The sequence below is a fragment of the Terrapene carolina genome, unplaced genomic scaffold, assembly GCF_002925995.2.
Source record: "Terrapene carolina triunguis isolate 2854851 unplaced genomic scaffold, T_m_triunguis-2.0 Scaffold210, whole genome shotgun sequence".
Classification (NCBI taxonomy): Eukaryota; Metazoa; Chordata; order Testudines; family Emydidae; genus Terrapene; species Terrapene triunguis.
Genome location: NW_020664561.1, coordinates 10,979,130 through 10,998,603, shown reverse-complemented (window position 1 = coordinate 10,998,603; position 19,474 = coordinate 10,979,130). Strand labels below are relative to the sequence as shown.

At 44.8% G+C, this 19,474-nt stretch overlaps 1 protein-coding gene across 2 annotated transcripts in view; it reads right to left on the bottom strand.

Moving 5' to 3' along the window:
- LOC112105877 (ras GTPase-activating protein nGAP) overlaps nucleotides 1-11,621 on the bottom strand; it is a 275,040-nt gene extending 263,419 nt beyond the window's left edge. For both annotated transcript variants that reach the window (XM_026655476.1, XM_026655477.1), the window contains exon 1: nucleotides 11,253-11,621. In XM_026655476.1, the coding sequence (XP_026511261.1) occupies nucleotides 11,253-11,412 (160 nt within the window). In that variant the 5' untranslated portion in view covers nucleotides 11,413-11,621. The remainder of the gene's footprint in view (nucleotides 1-11,252) is intronic.
- Nucleotides 11,622-19,474: the final 7,853 nt, after the last annotated feature.

Here is a 19,474-nt window from a genome sequence, read left to right as displayed (position 1 = left end):
GGGGGGAATCATTACTCTGTCTGGTATAAACAATGCTGCCTCTGTTAAATGTTGCATTTTGCCTATACAGCTGCATCAACCTTGAGACCTCAGCCGTCCCTCTTATCGCCTGCTCAGAGACTGCAAAGACTCAGGAAGAGACCGCGAAAAAGCAAAGAAGACATGCTGCAAGAAGTGATGCGGCAATCTATTAAAGAGAATGAGAAAGCACAGAACTGGAGGGAGAGAGAAAGCAGGATCCGCCAGGAAAATGCAGCGCACCGGCGGCAAAGCACCGTGCAACGGCAGCAAGGCACTGATAGGCTCATAAGCATCCTGGAGCGCCAAGCAGATGCTATCCAGGAGCTCGTAGCCATGCAGAAAGAGGAACAGTACCGCAAACGCCACCCCCCCCTACAGCCCTTGTCCCAAAACTCTTTCCGTTGTGCCCCACTGTCACCTCCAACCCACTTTCCCCAACTTCCGTGTTCTTCACGCCACCCGCTGCCTCCAACACCAGTATCTTCACCACCCAGCCCTGAAAACCATGACCCTTACCCTCTGCACTCAACCCCCATCACTATGCAGTATAGCTATCCTGAAGTGCAGCACTCACTGCACAGCACACCAGACAGGACATACGCGAATCTGTGATTGTACTGTTCCCCACTCCACCCCCTTGTTTCTTTTCAATAAATGGATTCTTTGGCTTTGAAAACATTCTTTATTACTGCATAAAGTTAAAGACTCCTTAGCCCAGGAAATAAACAGACACTGCAAGCCTGCTTGGCTGCTAAGCAGACACTGATTCCTAAAGACTGGAACTACTGCACTTCACTCCCGTGCAGGGCACCAGATATCACTGCTGGTTTTCAGCCTCAAATTGCTCCCTCAAGGCATTCCTAATCCTTGCAGCCCCGCGCTGGGCCCCTGTAATAGCCCTGCTCTCTGGCTGTGCAAATTCAGCCTCCAGGTGTTGAACCTCGGAGGTCCATGCCTGAGTGAAGCTTTCACCCTTCCCTTCACAAATATTATGGAGGGCACAGCACGCGGATATAACCGCGGGGATGCTGTTTTCGGCCAAGTCCAGCTTCCCATACAGAGATCGCCAGCGGCCCTTTAAACGGCCAAAGGCACACTCCACAGTCATTCGGCACTGGCTCAGCCTGTAGTTGAACCGTTCCTTGCTGCTGTCAAGGTTCCCTCTGTAGGGTTTCATGAGTCACGGCATTAACGGGTAAGCGGGATCTCCAAGGATCACAATGGGCATTTCAACTTCCCCTACTGTGATCTTCCGCTCTGGGAAAAAAGTCCCGGCGTGCATCTTCCTGAACAGCCAAGTGTTCCGAAAGATGCGTGCGTCATGCACCTTTCCGGGCCAGCCTGTGTTAATGTCAATGAAACACCCACGGTGATCCACAAGCACCTGGAGAACCATAGAGAAATACCCCTTCCGATTAACGTACTCAGATCCTAGGTGGGGTGGTGCCAGAATAGGAATGTGCGTCCCATCTATCGCCCCTCCACAGTTAGGGAACCCCATTTGTGCAAAGCCCTCCACTATTTCCTGCACGTTACCCAGAGTCACGGTTCTTCTGAGTAGGATACAATTAATGGCCTTCCAAACTTGCATCAACACGATTCCAACGGTCGACTTTCCCACTCCAAACTGGTTTGCGACCGACCGGTAGCTGTCTGGAGTTGCCAGCTTCAGATTGCAATAGCCACCCGCTTCTCCACTGGCAGGGCAGCTCTCAATCTCGTGTCCTTGCGCCGCAGGGTGGGGGCGAGCTCCTCACACAGTCCCATGAAAGTGGCTTTTCTCATCCGAAAGTTCTTTAGCCACTGCTCGTCATCCCAGACTTCCATGACGATGTGATCCCACCACTCGGTGCTTGTTTCCCGAGCCCAAAAGCGGCGTTCCACGGTGCTGAGCATGTCCGTGAATGCCACAAGCAATTTTGTGTCGTATGCGTTACGTGGCGCGATAACACTGTCGGACTCCTCACCCTCACTGTCGCTTTGGATCTTAAGGAACAGTTCGACAGCCAAACGTGACGTGCTGGCGAGACTCGTCAGCATACGCCTCAACAGTTCGGACTCCATTTCCCGCAGACAGATCGCGCTGCACAGAAACCGTTGAAAGATGGCACCAAAGATGGACGGAAACAAATGGATTTCTGGGATGCGAAGCATCGCATCACAGCGCATTGGGACAGGACCCAGAATGCCCCGCACCCACGCCCCCTTCCCACAACCCACGGCGCCAGAATGGGAAAAGGTGCTCTGTGGGATGGCTGCCCATAATGCACCGCTCCCAATAGCGCTGCAATTGCAGCAAATGTGGCCATGACAGTGCGCTGGGCAGCTGTCAGTGTGGACAGACTGCAGCACTTTCCCTACTCAGCTGCACAAAGTCAGGTTTAACTCACAGCACTGTACATCTGCAAGTGTAGCCAAGGCCTAAGGTGCCACAAGTACTCCTGTTCTTATTGCAGTCTATAGGGGGTTAAAGGGCTAGTGCCCTAGTCTACTGTGCTAACATTACAAGATAAATAGGTGTGAAAACTAAAACCACTTAACCATCAATGGATGTGAGTAGCCAAAAGGCAAATACATTAAATTCTCAACTACCTATGCTATACAGAAATAGCAATTATCAAGAAAGACCCAATCACACTCAGTTCCACCCACATTTCCTCTAAGTACCAGTAACAAAAGGATACACACATGATATATCCTCTTTAAGAGGAAATGGACAGTTAATTCGTTACACTTCACTCACAGTTACATGGAGACTTCCTCTTTTAGGAGACAAAATCCAAGCAAGGAAATGAAAAATAAGTTTCCATGATTTCAAGCTTGTTCAACCCAACTCACCTCAAAGTTCACATAGAATGCACCACACTGTTGTCTACTGACCCTTTTACACCACAGGGAAAAGTTAGTGTAGGGGAAACACCATTTAGTGCAGTGACTGGAGAGCTGCCATCTAGCAACAGCTCTGAGCCTTTCAGAGCTCTAAAAGCCTTACTGCCTTAATGAATGCCTCTTTTCTTCCCCCTTCCACTGGATTCCACGACATGAAAAAATCTCAGAACAACTGGCAAGATCACAGATGACAAAATGTCCAAAGATGGGGCAACATTCCTGCCAGTCCCAGAAGATCATACCTATTAGCTATGAAAATGACTCAAAACCATTACTGAAAGCCAGCTCCTGAAAAAGAAAAGCCACCACATCTTGGATAAAGCTATCAAAGTTACAGGAAAGACGACAACCTGGCAATACTATACTGCCAAATTCCCAGCCTTTATATTTTAATCACTGAGATCTTGTTAAGGTGAGATATCAAGAAAGAAAACAATGGACTTTGACCAAGTATTACCAACTGTTTGGGTGTGATAAAAAAATGCTAGTTTCCAAAGAAACTACCTAGAAGAACTGTAATCCTCAATTCCTCACATCCATTGCTAAATCACATCTCATTCCTTTACAAGATCTAATAAAATAAAATAAAAACACCAAACAAAAATAAACTCTGTTCCTCTCCATCTCTACTGTCAAAACCCTTGGCTGTGCCATGGTCTTCTACCTCCTAGCTTACTGCAACCTCCCTGACACTTATCTTGAACCTCTACAGTCTACCCAAAATAATGTCCCAAATTTGTCTTCTTCTCCCACCAGTCCTTTCACTGCCAGTATACCTCCTTCACATAAAATTTAAAAAAAACTTTTCATCCTCTCATTCAGTGTTCTGCACATCAACATCTTTTCTCCCATCTCTCTTCACAACTCCCTTTTCCAAAAAGTGACACCGTTATCTTCCCCCTATACTGGCCCTTCTCCTCGAATAACTTCCTAGAACTCCCGGGCCATGCAACCTCCATCAAGTTCTGCTTTTTATCTCTACACAGCACAAATTTTCACTCCCATCTCTGTTTTTAAAAACTTATTTTTATGCAAATTTTAAAATAGACTATTACATATACAATAAAAGAACAAGAGAACTTCATAATATTGTACTGTGTAATACTCTCTCTAGTTCCAACCCCATTGTCTGTTGTCATCTGTGTCATCAATTTAGACTATAAACTTCCTCAGGGCAAGGACTATTTTTTTGTCCGTAAAGCACCATGCATATCTATGTTGTAGTGCTGAATAGATATCTATTTTTACTTATCAGCTTAAACAGAGAAAGTATTATGTATTTTCTATCAAGCCATTAATGCATTCATCATGCTATAGTGAAAGAAGAGGTGCTTGTAAGTTTTAATCAAGCCAAAAACTAGTCAAGGTGCACAGGTATTCTCATGCAAATCTGTATCAGACATACTGCACATCTGCTGTTTTCCCAAAGTTTGCAGGATGAATGTGTTAGCTAAGCGCTGGCCAGTGGTTAAAGAATAGAGCCTAGTTTTTAATGGGGCATTCCCAGCTGTAAAAGTTTCCTTCAGAAGATAAAAAAAAATCTAAACTCGTTAATTTTATTTCAATTTACTGGAGCACAAAGGCTCCCTTCACTTCCCAATGCTTACTAGATATTATTGATTATATTACTACTTCAACTTAGAAGAATACAAACTTGCTTTTTTAATTAACTAAAAAATAAAATTAAAATAAATAAAAAATAATAAAAAAGGTAATCCAGATTCTAAAAGAACATCTCTTAAGCAGTATCCTGACTTTTTTTTTTTTTAAAGACAACATTACTTTTAATGAATTAAGAGATTTTATTTTCCCTATGTTCAAAGGCAACATACTGAACATCAACAATGGAAAAACTGAACACAAAGTGCTGTCAAAAAATGGAGCAAAATATTTTCCTCTTACTCCATTCAGCTGTAGTCATCTTAGGTGTTTACTGTGCTTACAAGTGATAGAAAACCTAAACCATAGGTTGGTCTACACAATGCTCTAGTTTAGTCCATACTAGAGGGGTGTAAATCTGAATCTGCCCTAACTGACCCATGTGGACCCTGCTGGGGCACAGTACATTCCCTAGTGGACATTAACATGATCTGTGGGACCAAATCACTGTGGAGGCAAGCCCGTTGTGATTTTCATGTTTGCTATGTCCTTTTAAAATTATAATTATAATTATATATATATATATATTATATATATACACATACACACACACAAAGAAATAAAACCGAAATCTCAGCTACTTTTTATTGGCTCTATAAATATATCAGTTGAAAGGAACCCATGATCTCAGAGTAAGTCACAGTTATGTTCCTCTTATCGTCTCTATTTTTTTCTATTGTTTAAAAATAGGAAACAGCAGCACACTAAAATGTTCAGACAAAGATAAATAGTCTGGCTGAAATACAAGAGTTGGGGAGCTGAACTTTTAGAGAAAGAGTCATCCTAAAACTACCCCAAAATGCCTAGATATTGTTGGGGCCTCCAAAGATTAAGAGTAATTTTAATATATTAAATGATAAGTAATACCTAGGGAAAACACAATAAGACAAGACTCCAAGTTCAGGCTAAACTCTGAATCACATCATGTATGGATTAACCTTAATGTGACTAACATTTTCTGTGATTCACCTTCTTAAACATAATAATGTTAATTACTCCTATACCTAGCTTTATTGCAGAAAGAAATAGCAAGAAAGACTAGGCCAGATCTAGTCCTGAGACACAGCAGCTTGTTAATACCCCAGGAAAGATTGTCAATATTCCAGGAAAAGAACAGGGCTCCCAGTGATGGAAAGTCTATCTAGAGTGGGTGTTTCAATAGCACAAAGTGTCCTCATCTCCCACTCCCCTGAGGGCACTTGCAGCCGGCCAGCAGAGGCAGAACTGTCCATCAAGTGGGTATAGACAAATAAATCAGGGGACACACTGGGGAATTCTCTGAATCAATTGAACATCAGGTTTGTGACTGCAAGTAGAGGGCAACAATAAATCCTCTCTCTGGGTACAGCTGTCCATTTACAATTTGTATCAAGCTCATTTATTTAAAACGTTGGCTTAATTTAACCTCTCTTCTTTAGACTACCATAAGGGACCTAATGTGACCATTTTTGCCTGTAATAAATTTAGCTCCTACTTCCTTTGCCATTTGATTCTCTTAAATTAGTTTTAACTAATATCTTGTGGTAGCTCCTAAAGCCCACAACCAGGCTGGACCCCTATGTTAGGCATTGTACAAACACATAATAAATGACAGCCCCAGAGAGGCGTTATCTTCCCAACCCATTTGTACCTTGTACCAGAATTCTAGTTTTCTCCTTCATTTTGAATTAAACTCAGTGCATCAGAAGAGGAATTTTTCCATAGATTTTAGGGTTATTCTTCCTTTTACATTTTAAAAACAAGTAATGGATTTTTCAGCCATCAATATGCACAGAGGAATGAGGAACCCTTCAATCTGTGTAGAGAATACTCCCTTCCCCACTAGCAATCTCTTCTTCCACCATGTACAAAAGACGTGTATACAATTCACAGGATTGGAGGAAAAGGTGATGAAAGTGTCCTAGACTACTTTGTATTAGCTCTTCTACTATTGCTAGCAAAAATATAGCTGCACCACTGTTCAAAAACAGAAAAGATGTTTCTTAAATGTAGATAAGATCAAAGAAGGAAGCAATCAGCATGTAAAGATGAATATACAAGAATTAGCAGACACCTGTGTGCCTTATTTTCTACACAAAATACTTTGATAATTCCAGTTTCATACTTAATACCCTTGCTCTTCAAAATTAAGTTTAAAATTACTAACTTAAAAACAAATTTGACAATCATTATTGTTAAGTTTTCCACCTGATGAGACAGAAGATAAATCTGGCAAGATCTGATTCTTCCCCTACCACACAGGACATTTCACACAAGTGCTGCAATTCTAGCTGTATAACTCATTGTTACACAGTCTGGACATTCAACCAGCCATACTGTTCAACGTATTTGTTCATTTTTACTGTTGGTATTGAGGGTGCCGAGAATTCAGCCTTAGTTTGTTTTTGTTTATTTTTAATTAGAAGGGGGCTGATTTGAAACATCTGTAGGTGCTTTAGAATATCTTGTAAAGGGACATTTTTGTGTGTGTATATAAGGGAAATATTATGGCTCTTAGTTAAGACAAGACAGATTCTTCCCTCTTACCCAAACTGCTCACGTGCTAGGACTCTAACGCAAGACATCAACTAGTACACATTAGTTGTGTCTCAAAACTGGTTCTTGGAAACAGCATCCCACAATATTCACATGACTTGTGTTTCATGAACAATTAAAACTAGCACACTGACAAATCGCATATTTGCTGTTACTGTCCATTATTCAGAAACCAGGCTTGGAGAAATAAGATTTTGGAATTGACGTTGTCCTTGAGTAAGGGCATTATATGGTCATAGATTTAGGAGGTCATCAGCTATTCATTTAAGCATAAACTGTCAAACCTGCAAAAAACAGTGGAAAAAAGAAGCTAAAGATTAGCTATTGAAGTTAACTCAGGAAATATAGAAATAACTAGACTATGATTTAGATATATCACAGCGAGCACAGACAAGACCTCAGTGTCACTCTGAAATCACATCCCAGACATTGTAAAGTCCTACTGCATTCACATCATTGTCATACCACTTGCATACCACAGAGACCAATAATTATTGGATATTACGACTGAATCCTCTTCTCTGTGCTTACAGATGAAATTTTACCGGCTCCACAATTGGACTGGTTCCTCTAACAATCATGAATAAGCTCCATGGATAGATGCAAACTGAACAGTATGCAGTTACAGAACAGAGATGCACAAAAATAATCAGATTTCAGTAAGAGGGCGCAGAACTCATTTGCTTTAAATAATTATTTCCACTGTTTGAATCACTTCTCAGATAATTAACTTTCATTCTGAACAATCCAAAAGCATACTTTGTTGTCTGTGTTCATAAAAAACATTCAGAAAAGAAAGTAAATAGCTATTATATAACTCCTCTTCTTGCCATGACAGAAAATTGTACTTAATATTTCACATTAGATATGCTTCCCACACACTTATTTATAGTGAAATAGTTAGTATTAATTTATTAGACAACAGACTGTAAGGCTGGGCTTTCTGCTCCCCTTTCCCTTAGCTATGCCGCTGTGGTTCTTCAACCAACTGTGCAAGTCTTTAATGCTATAAATAACTAAAATATGTTATACATTTGTCACTTGTAGATTTGAAATCCATATTTAGTTGTGTACAAACATGGCATTGCTTCAATTTGACTTACTCCCCACAAACTTAGTCAGATAAATCTGTGAAAGGATCACAAGCAATAGTAAGCAGGCTGAAATATTTGTTTACTATCAAAACAAAATGCAATTCTGCAGGGAGGAAGAGAAGACATTAGCACCACCAGATCTCTTCATCTGAAGATAAGAACTAATAATTACTTTGTTTTGATAACTAAAAAACCTGCAGCCCTTGGGTTACAAAATTCACTTTTATTGAACAATCATGTTTGAATACATCTCTAACTTCTACAGCCTTTGAGCTAGTTGTACTGGTACACAGGCAAATCAGACTATTTCTGCCTGCATGCGAGTGTCAGACATCACAAAACAGGATGTACAATGTGACTTTATCAACAACTAATGTTTTACACCATGGCTAATTTTGAAATTGCATTACTGCTTCCACTAATACCCAAGGTTATATCCTGCAACAATCAGATTGTCTGGTGCCAGACATTCTCCCCACAAGTACATTCTCATTTTGCTCCACGACTTGACCTTAGGAAAAATTCTAAACAAGTATACAGCTCAGTGCTAAACTGCTCTCTTCTGTACTCTGTTCACACTATCCTTCTAAAAAAAAAAAAAAACACAACCTCCACTATGTTCTGCAATCACTTACACACTAAGCTGATACTACTAAAAGGAAAGAGGGAGAGGAAAGTGTTATCGGTGTAACTATGTTGTTAAGCACCACTTTGCGTAGTACTATACAAGACACAAGACAACAATCATCTAATCTCCCAGCACTGTCTAGTTACAGTTTCAATATGAAGGATGAAGATCTTTTGGATATGATGTATCTTCCATAGCAATGATGGCCTGATTTCCCCATTGATACCTGACAAAAACCAACTTTGGTGGTACCCACTAAAACGAAGAGCAGTCAATTGTTTCTCAGCCACTAGTTGTTCTCAGACATCCTGGAGATAACATGTTTATGCTTCAGGAGTGATGCTACACAGAGAATGACACCGGCATCAAAGACCACTTGTTCCTAACCATGTAGACTAGGAACAAGTTGTGGAGTCTGGTCAGGGGGATTCATTCTTTCAGGGGGATAAAATTAGTGTCCTCTAGAGTGAAACCATGAGGACATGACAGGTTTGGATTTAATCAAGAACCTGTGAAGCCCTTTGAAGTACTTTGAGTTGTGTTAGGTAGAGGTAATATAGCAACTGTGTACTCAAATATTGCAACCATTAAGAGCACAAGACATGTTTGGACTGTCAAGTATTTCTCTGGAGGGAAAGCAAGATCCTGGCTGGAGAGTAATCTTCGCTTAGAGGCAAGTAACAGGAGTAACTACTGTGAGATGCTTTGAGCAAATAGAAGAGAAGGCAGAAGTACAGAAAGACAAATAAAACACTAATCCACTATTTAGACACTGGTCAAGAGCCTCAAGTTTCATGATGTTTCAACTTAGAGCATATACTGCTGCTAAAAACAAAATCAGAGCCTGGGAATAGGCTGGGTATACAAGTCAGGTTTATTTTAGGAGGTTACATACCAGGGAGGGTTTGAGAAAGAATAGGAAATAACACTCGGTCTTGTACAGCAGCCAGATTGCTAAAGATTTTAATATCCTTTTCCAGACTCTCATCAACCTTTACTATAAATAATAGAGATGCCAGTTTAATATACAGCAGTAACTATGGAGCCACGGGACCAACCATATCAGTATCTTCCAGGCCTTTAGTAATTCATTAATAGTAATCAGAAACCCTGCTGGCAAGGGGTGCAAATGAAGCACAGTGCACATTTGTGTTCTGTACTTGACTACTAGCAACACAAAAGGTTTAAATGTAGATTGTTCCATGATAACATCTTTGTATTTGTTGGATCCTAGGGTACTTTAAATTGAACATCCTGTATTTGACTTGTACAGTCTCAGTACAAAGGGTTTCAACCTGCACTGCTAAGCATAAACATCTTGACATTTTAGCATTTGTTGGGGGGGGGGGGGGCGGGAGAGAATCACAGGGTATTTCAACTAGTGCTTCCTGCCAACAAATTTGTAAAACGGCTGGTTTTAAAAGCCTATGTTTTTTCCTCAGAGGGAATTATAAATTGGTGCTAATCAGAACTCTTTACATAGGGACATTCAACAGTTGCAATCACCAGAAAGGAAGGATGAATGCAGACACTAAAAATTTTCATCTGTTCATCACTTTTCAACCTGCTGCCGAATCTCTGATGGAATCCCATGCCAGCCACTTGACAAAGGGGACTGTAAACAATAGCACATTCTGAAACCTAATCTGTAGGGCTGTTTCTGACAACAGCGTTCACAGCTGAACAGAGCTGCTCTTTTAAGGGGTGGGAGATGGGGAGAGAGCAGAGGCTGTGCCAGGAGTTTGGCTTTACCTACATACGCGCGATCTCTCTCTCTCAGAAGTTACTCTGTTTTCATTATTCACTTGCAAAGAGTTGATTGCAGAGACAGCTCCGAGCAGCTTCTCAACCCTGAGACACTGGGTCTCAGACATCGTTATATTGCTTTGCTTTGTCGTCAACTACAGCTTCACAGTAACAGACAAGCAAAGCACTTGTATAAACGTGATTTGCAGCACCTAAAAATTGGAGCGCAACACCACTTCTCCCCAGTGTCTGAGGGGAGACACCCACCCCCCCATGAGCTTCCAAAATTCTGGGGCATGCCACTTAAGAACTGAGGCAACGACTCTGATTTCCAGCCTCTTCGCCCTCCCCGTGCGTGCGCCCAGAGCGCAAGAAATTGAACCAAAGGCTTGCGCTGGGGCACAGCTCTCCAGGACAACAGCGTGCCCGAGGGGAGAGGGGGCGGTTGCCCGGTGAACACGGGGGGAGTGGCGGCATTAGGCACAGCGGGGGCGGGGGGTTACCGGGTGAACATGGGGGGGGGGGGGCCGGGGCGGGGGGGGGGGGGGGGGGTTGCCCGGTGAACACGGGCGGCGGCGGCGCTAGGAACAGCGGAGGCGGGGGGTTGCTCGGTACCCCCGGGGGCCGGCGGCGCTAGGCACAGCGGGGGGGTTGCCCGGTGAACACGGGGAGTTCCTCACCATAGACCCGGGCCCAGCCCTGCTGCTGGCACACCGACTCCAGCAGGATCCGGTCCATCACGCCCGCAGCGGCTCCGTCCAGCTCCTCCGGCTCCTGCCCCGCGAAGGGCTCCTGCCCCCAGGGCGCGGGCTCGCCAGGGGCGCCCGGGGGCGGCTCCATGCTGCTGGGGGCGGGCCGCCCGCTCGCTCCGGCCCGGACCCGGCTGCTGTCCGCTTGCCCCCGGTCACTGGACGTCTCGGCCCGGGTCCATTCCTCCGGCCCAGCTCACCGCCGGCCCCGCGTCTCCTCTCCGGCCGTGGTTCGCGCAGGGGCCGCCGCTGGCTCGCGCTCACTCTCCGGCTGCGGCCGCTCGGCTTCTCCCAGAGACCCGGCGGCGGCGGGCGGCATCCCAGGGAGATAGGCAGGAGCAGCGGAGAGCCGAGCGCCCGGCCGCATGGACAAGCGGTGGCGGCCGGAGCAAAGCCTCCGCTAGCCCAAAGCAATCGCCCGCCGAGCCATCCACCTGCATCCAGGCTGCTGCTGGCCTGAGAAGGGGAAAGGTGGGGGGACGGGACACACCAGCTGCAGGAGTCCTGGGGTTACACCACAGGTAGCAGCTCAGCGCCCACTTGTAAGAGTCAGGCAATCCCAAACCAACGCCCCCCTCCCCATCCGCAATATGGGGAGGTCCCGTCCAAATCCTCCCTTTGCATCTCAGCCCCTCCCCCCCCGTCTGCTCCATGCACTGAGAAGCCCAGTAGCCCAACTGGATTGTCCCTGGCCTAGCGCACTGAGAGGGAGGGAGGCTCCCCATTGGCAAGTAATTTCTCACTCCCGGTTTCCCCGACATATCCCTCATTCCAAGTGTCACGTTGCCCTGGGGCATCCCTGAAGCCACACAAATCAATGGCACAAGAACCAGCCTCACAGCTGCGAAAACTTTCCTTTCATACATAGTCCGTGCTACGTTACCCGGGCATCAGCCATCTGGGAAGGGCACTGCTGTAATGCAGTCTGCGTGGGACAACATCTGGAGGCGGGTCAGACACAGAAGCTAGGGCAGAATGTGGGGTCTTTGACAACGATGCCCATTATCCAAAATGTTAAGTAGGCATTGCAGTTAAATACCTGCTAACAACAACTAAGGGTATGTCTTCACTAGCAAGGTGGCTGTGTAGTCACGGCACCAGCGCTGGGAAAGAGCTCTCCCAGAGCTATAAAAAAAACACCTCCACAAGAGTAGCTACCAGCTCTGGTGCACAGTCTACACTGGCGCTTTACAGCACTGAAACTTTTTTTTTCACACCCCTGAGCGAGAAAGTTGCAGCGCTGTAAAGTGCCAGTGTAGACAAGCCCTAAATAAGGGAAGAAGAATTTTAAATAGTCTCACCAGCCGTCCCTTCCTCTCTATTGCTCAAATTTCATTCCTGGCTCTTGTGAGATCACTATTTCACTAATGCTCCAGTAGTCATAGAGTCTTCGACTTCTAGGTTAGGCAAGACCTGAATTTTGAATGGAAAAACCAAGCATAGCCAAACTCTTTTTATTAAAGAGAGAGAGAGAGAGAGAGACAAAACAATCTTTCAGTTTTTCTTTAATAATCATAAAGAAGTAAAAAAAAAATAACACAGAGAGACCTCTTCTTTTGCAGATTCCCTAAGCAGTATGTCACATAAAACATATAACATCAGTTTCTGATCTGCACTGGCTGCTCTGCCTGTAGATTTCCAGTTGATATTCAGGATGTTGGTTTTAACTTATACAATCCTAACTAGTTTGAGATGGTTATTTGCAGTCCACTGCCACATTTTTAAACATCTATTTAACTGCAATTACATGCTTGGGCTATATGTTCCATACCCTCCCCAAATGTTTGAAAGAAAAGATGCAATTTGGAGTAAAGGTGCGATGGGAAGGTCATTTTATTGCTATTAATGGAGGTAGGCTTTGTTGTTTGTTTGTCCTGAATGTCCATATACTTCACTGATCTCATTAAGTGTATAAAGAAGGTGTATAAAAGTGCCCATGGCTTAAGATGGATGCTTAAGAAATTAAAATAAATGGTTGTAAATATACTATATATATATATATATATATATATACACACAGTGGTCTTTCTTTTCTTGAACTATACATTGTAATTTCAAGTTTCTTTTTATGTCTGCTTTCTGTTCCTTCGCTATAAATCTATGGTTAACAGTTTATGGCTACCCAGTGATCAATACAAACTGGGTGATTTAATCCACTCACATAGATTCAGCTATTATCTCTGTGCTGATGATTTACAAATCTGCCTGTCTCTCCAACCTTTTTTCCTGGGTGGCTCACCCACACCTCAAGCTCAACAGGGCCAACGAGAGGGGGGGGAAGCCGGGCCTGGAATCTTTTCGGGCCCCCCAGCAAGGGCAGACCGGCTAAACAGGGCCGATGAGAGGGGGTGGGAAGCTGGGCCCCGGGCCCCCTTCCGGACCGCCGGGCCACGGAAATTTGTACTGGCTTTCCCCCCGTCTCATCGGCCCTGCCTATCACTGAGCTGTTTGTGCAGAATTCATTCCTGCACCAGCACAGGGACAAAGGAAAAGCAGCTTGCACTGGCACAGACTAGGTAGGCCAGCTATGAAGACTGACCTATCTTGCATCTCTGCTTCAAAGGCCCCTACAGAACATCCCTTCTTTACTCCTGCTCACCCCACCTGAGGATATGCCCTCCATCTTGGCTCCTGGGTGACCTGGGCACTGGGAGGGGGGAGTGTTCATGCCAGCCTTGTGAGCCCTTTATGCTAGCCTAGTTGGCATAAAAAAACTGTAGTGCAGTGATGAATAGGGACCCTAATTTTTCATCTTAAATCATCTCCACTCCACACCTACTCCATTACTATTGACCCACACAGACACACCCTCCCTCCCCCTTATCCAGGCTCATAACCTAGGGTCATTAAACAGTAAGGTCTTCAATGCTTCCCCCTAATTTCTCCCCCAAAGGCTGCTTCTCCCTTTCAACCTTCCAGAGACTGATGTAAGTTCCTTGCCCAACAGCAGCTCAGTGGTCCCTTCCCCTGCTTCCTACCAGCTGCCTCTCTCTCTCTCAACAGCAGCTGGCAGCAACTCCAGCTCACTGCAGTGAAAAGCTGAGAGGTAGCTGAAGGGGAAGAGACAGGAGCTGCTGTGGCAACTGAGAACAGAGGAGAAGCAGACAGGGAAGGAGGGAAGGATGTGGCTGTTGAGCTGCTGCCAAGAGAAAGAAACAGCAGCATTTTAAATAGCTACCTAGTGCTGCCCCATCTTCCTGCGACATTATCTGGAACACCGGTTACTCAGCACTGTCCTGGCCATGTCAGGACTGGTTGATGGTCTGGGTTTAATCAACACACTCTTTTAAAATTTTAAACGGGAGTTCTAGATCTAGCTGTCTGTCATAAGAACATAAGCACGGCCATACTGGGTCAGATCAATGGTCCATCTAGCCCAGTATCCTGTCTTCCGACGCTGGCCAATGCCATGTACTTCAGAGGGAATGAACAGAACAGGACAAGCATTGAGTGATCCATCCCCTGTCGTCCAGTCCCAGTATCTGGCTGTCAGAAACCATGATGGGGATGGTCAGGTCTAGTGGTCAGGGCCAGAGATCAGCACCAGAATTAGGAGTCCAGAGCATGGTGGCTGTGGGAGTGAAACCGAAGTGAAAGCAGGGCTGGAGCAAGAGCAAGGCTGGAGCAGGCTAAGGCTTGAGGAGTCTGTTGCCAATATCAGACAAGAAAGATTCCCAAGCCCTAGAGCAACAGCAAACAGAGTAAGATGCTCGTCCTCTGGTGAGCTTTATAGACCTGCCCTGAGTGTCACCAGACTAGTTCCTGGCTTGTGGATTTGTGGAGCCACAGGGTGACTCCTCATCTTACACTGGCAGTCAGAGGTTTAGGGACACCCAGAGCATGGGGTTACATCCCTGACCATCTTGACTAGCAACCACTGATGGACCTATCCTCCAGGAATTTATCTAAATCTTTTTTTAATCCAGTTATACTTTTGGTCTTCATGACATCTTATGATAATGAGTTCCAGAGGCTAACTGTGCAATGTGTGAAGAAGTACTTCTTTACGTTTGTTTTAAACCTGCTGCCTATTAATTTATTGGTTGACCCCTGGTTCTTGTGTTATGTGAAGGGGTAAATAACATTTCCTTATTCACTTTCTCCACACCATTCCTGATTTATTGATCTCTATCATTTCACCCCTTAGTTGTCTCTTTTCTAAACTGCACAGTCCCAGTTTTTTTAATCTCTCTGCATGTGGAAGTTGTCCCGTACCCTTAATCAGTTTTGTTGCTCTTCTTCGTACCTTTACCAATTTTAATATATCTTTTTTTAGATGGGGGGCAACCAGAACTGCACACAGTATTCAAGTTGTGTGTGTGTACCATGGATTTATAGAGTTGCATTATGATATTTTTTGTTTTATTATCTATCCCTTTCCTAATGGTTCATAATATTGTTAGCTTTTTTGACTGCCACTGCACATCAAGCAGGTGTTTTCAGAGAACTAACCATGATGACTACAAGATCTCTTTCTTGAGTAAATAATCCCAACTATACATACAAAATTATGGGGTCTAAAATAGTTGGGATTATTTTTCCCAATGTGTATTGCTTTACATTTATCAACAATGAATTTCATCTGCCATTTTGTTGCCCAGTCACCCAGTTTTGTGAGATCCTTTTGTAACTCTTCACAGTCAGTTTTGGATTTAACTATCTTATTCTTGAGTAATTTTGTACCACCTGCAAACTTTGCCACCTCACTGTTTACCCCCTTTTCCAGATCGTTTATGAATATGCTGAACAGCACTGATCCCAGTACAGATAATTGGGGGACTCCACTATTTGCCTTTGTCAAAACCAACCATTTATTTCTATCCTTTGTTTCCTATCTTTAACCTGTTCCTGATCCATGAGAGGACCTTCACTCTTATCCCATGACTAGGGCCCTACCAAATTCACGGCCATGAAAAATGCGTTACGGACCATGAAATCTGCTCTCCCCCCATGAATTCTGGTCTTTTGTGTGCTTTTACCCTATATCATGTAGATTTCATGGGGGGAGACCAGTGTTTCTCAAATTGGGGGTCCTAGACCCCAAAGGGAGTTGCAAGGGGGTCACAAGGTTATTTTAAGGTGGGGTCGCATTATTGCCACCCTTACTTCCAGGGGCGGCTCCAGGCACCAGCACAGCAAGCGCATGTCTGGGGCGGCAAGCCGCGGGGGTGGCGTGCCAGTCGCCGTGAGGGCGGCAGTCAGGCAGCCTTCGGCGGCATGCCTGTGGGAGGTCCGCTGGTCCCGCAGCTTCGGCGGCGGGTACGCCAAAGGTGCGGGACCAGCAGATCACCCGCAGAAACGCCACCGAATCCGCATGACCAGCGGACCGCCTGCCAGCGTCCTGCTGAAGGCTGCTTGACTGCCGTGCTTGGGGTGGCAAAAAACATAGAGCCGCCCCTGCTTACTTCTGCGCTGCCTTCAGAACTGGACAGCTGGAGAGTGACAGCTGTTGGCCGGGTGCCCAACTCTGGAGGCAGCACCTCGCCAGCAGCGGTGCAGATGTAAGGGTGGCAATATCATACCATGCCACCCTTACTTCTGCACTGGTGCCTTCAGAGCTGGGTGGCCAGAGAGTAGCAGCTGCTGACTGAGGGCCCAGCTCTGCAGGCAGCAGCGCAGAAGTAAGGGTGGCAATAACATACCATGTCATCCTTGATTCTGCACTGCTGCTGGCAGTGGCTCTGGGCGCTCCAGCTGCTCAGCTCTGAAGTAAAGGTAGCAATACCACAACGCCCTCTACAATAACCTTGCAACACCCCCACAACTCCGTTTTGGATCAAGACCCCTACAATTCCAACACCATGAAATTTCAGATTTAAATAGTTGAAATAATGAAATTTATGATTTTTAAAATCCTATGACCACAAAACTGACCAAAATGGACCATGAATTTGGTAGGGCCCTACCCAGGACTGCTTACTTGGTTTAAGATCCTTTGATGGAGCCCTTGTCAAAGGTTTTCTGAAAATCCAAGTACACTATATCAATTGGATCACCCTTGTTCCCATGCTTGTTGACACCCTCAAAGAATTCTAATAGATTTCTGAGGCATGATTTCTCTTTACAAAAACCATTTCGACTCTTCCCCAAATATTGTGTTCAACTATGTGTCTGATAATTCTGTTATTTATTATTGTTTCAACCAATTTGCCTGGTACTGAACTTAGGCTTACTGGCCTGTACTTGCCAGGAACTTCTGGAGCCTTTAAAAAAAATGGGCATTACTTAGCTATCCTCCAGTCATCTGGTACAGAGACTGATTTAAGCAGGGCCATCCTTAGGCATATGCAGCATACGTGGCTGTGTAGGGTACCTGAAAATTTGGGGACCACCGGGATCATAGGCGGCAACTTCTCATCTTGCCAGGGGGTGCTTGACCCCACCACCTCCGTTCCAGGCCCCGCCCCCACTCTACCCCTTCCCCCAAACCCCTGGCCCTGCCCCTGCTCCACCCCCTCCTCTTCCCCGTCTCCTCCCCCTCTGCCCCAGAGCTTGAACACGGTGAATCAGCTGTTCGCGGTGCTCCGGAAGCACTAGGAGGGAGGGGGAGGAGTTGGTAAGCATGGGGCCGCATTTTTAAAGGATGCCTTTTTGCCTCTACTCACCTCTTTTACTCTGCTGTTTTGCCATGGTGCCTTGGTTTGGATCTTGTTTATTTGTTTGTTGGGTTTTCTTTGGTCCTCTTACTGTTTTTTTTACTTTGGGTATAATTTAGTTTGAGCCTCTATTATTGTGTTTTTAAATAGTTTCCACACAGTTTGCAGGCATTTCACTCTAGTGACTATTCCTTTTAATTTCCATTTAACTAGCTTCCTCATTTTTGTGTATTTCCCCTTTTTGAAGTGAAATGCTGCTGTGGTGGGTTTCTTTGGTATTTTATCCCCTGCCAAGATATTAAATTTAATTACATTATGGTCGTTATTACCGAGCAATTCAGCTATATCTTGGACCATCAGCCTATCCCTACAATGACTAACAGACAGAGTAACAGAAAACAGAACAAATGATTTATTTATCTGTTCCTAAGAGCAAGAATCTTGTATTTGGCAGTTAACATAGTATAAAACACTTTTGGTGCAATATAAATAATAAAATAAATAAATAAATAAGATAATAATAATAATAATAATAAAAAGAAGAATAATGTCAGGGATGACAAAAATAGTAAAGCTGACTTCGCAGGCCTGATGGTAGCAAAAATAGATGTATACAGTAAATAAAGATGTCCTAGAAATCAGAGACACCAGGATTTCATACTCATCAGCTCAGCTGTTTTGAGTTGGGAGTCTACTCTGCCAATAATGCATGGGGGATTTACGCAGGCATAAATTTATAGTAATGCAAGCCACATGCATGGAATTCCCTATATGTAAGTGGGAGAACAGACCCCTTAGCTGATGTACTATGTTAACATCAAGTTTATCAGGGAACCCACAATAGGGCTGGAGTCCTAGTCAAACTTAGATTAAACTCTGAAGAGACCTGTATATCTATTGCAGGGGTGGGCAAACTTTTTGGCCCAAGGGCCACATCTGGGTGGAGAAATTGCATGCAGGGCCATGAATGTAGGAATGGGGAGCAGGAGGGAGTGTGGGATGTGGGAGGGGGTGCCCTCTGCACACACACCCAGGGGCCACAGGGACGTGGTACCAGCTGCTTCCGGGAGCGGCATGGGGCCCACAGCACCACGGGGGTGGCAATCCCATGGGCCGGATCCAAAGCCCTGACAGACCGGATCCGGCCCGCTGGCCATAGTTTGCCCACCCCTGATCTATTGCCATTAAATCCAATAGTTCCACATCTTGAAGCAGAACATGAGATACACAAACCTGAACTGAAAAGATAAGACTTCAGACCATCTTCCAGGGAAGAGATTTGATATATTCAGGGGCGACCATCCCTCAGCTGAGGGATCTGAACTCCTTATGGATGGACCTTACCCTGCTACCAAGATCTGAGACTCCTCCTGGAACGGATATTGGGCCTGATTCTAATCTCATGTATGTTGCTTCAATTCTACCTACTTCAATGGAGCCACTTCTTCCTGATTACACTGGAGTAATTGAGGCCACATTCACCCCCTGAAGCCTTCAGGGAGAATCCTCTGTTCTCCTTGCCCCTGGAACCAAGATCTGAAATCTCCAGGGGAAAAA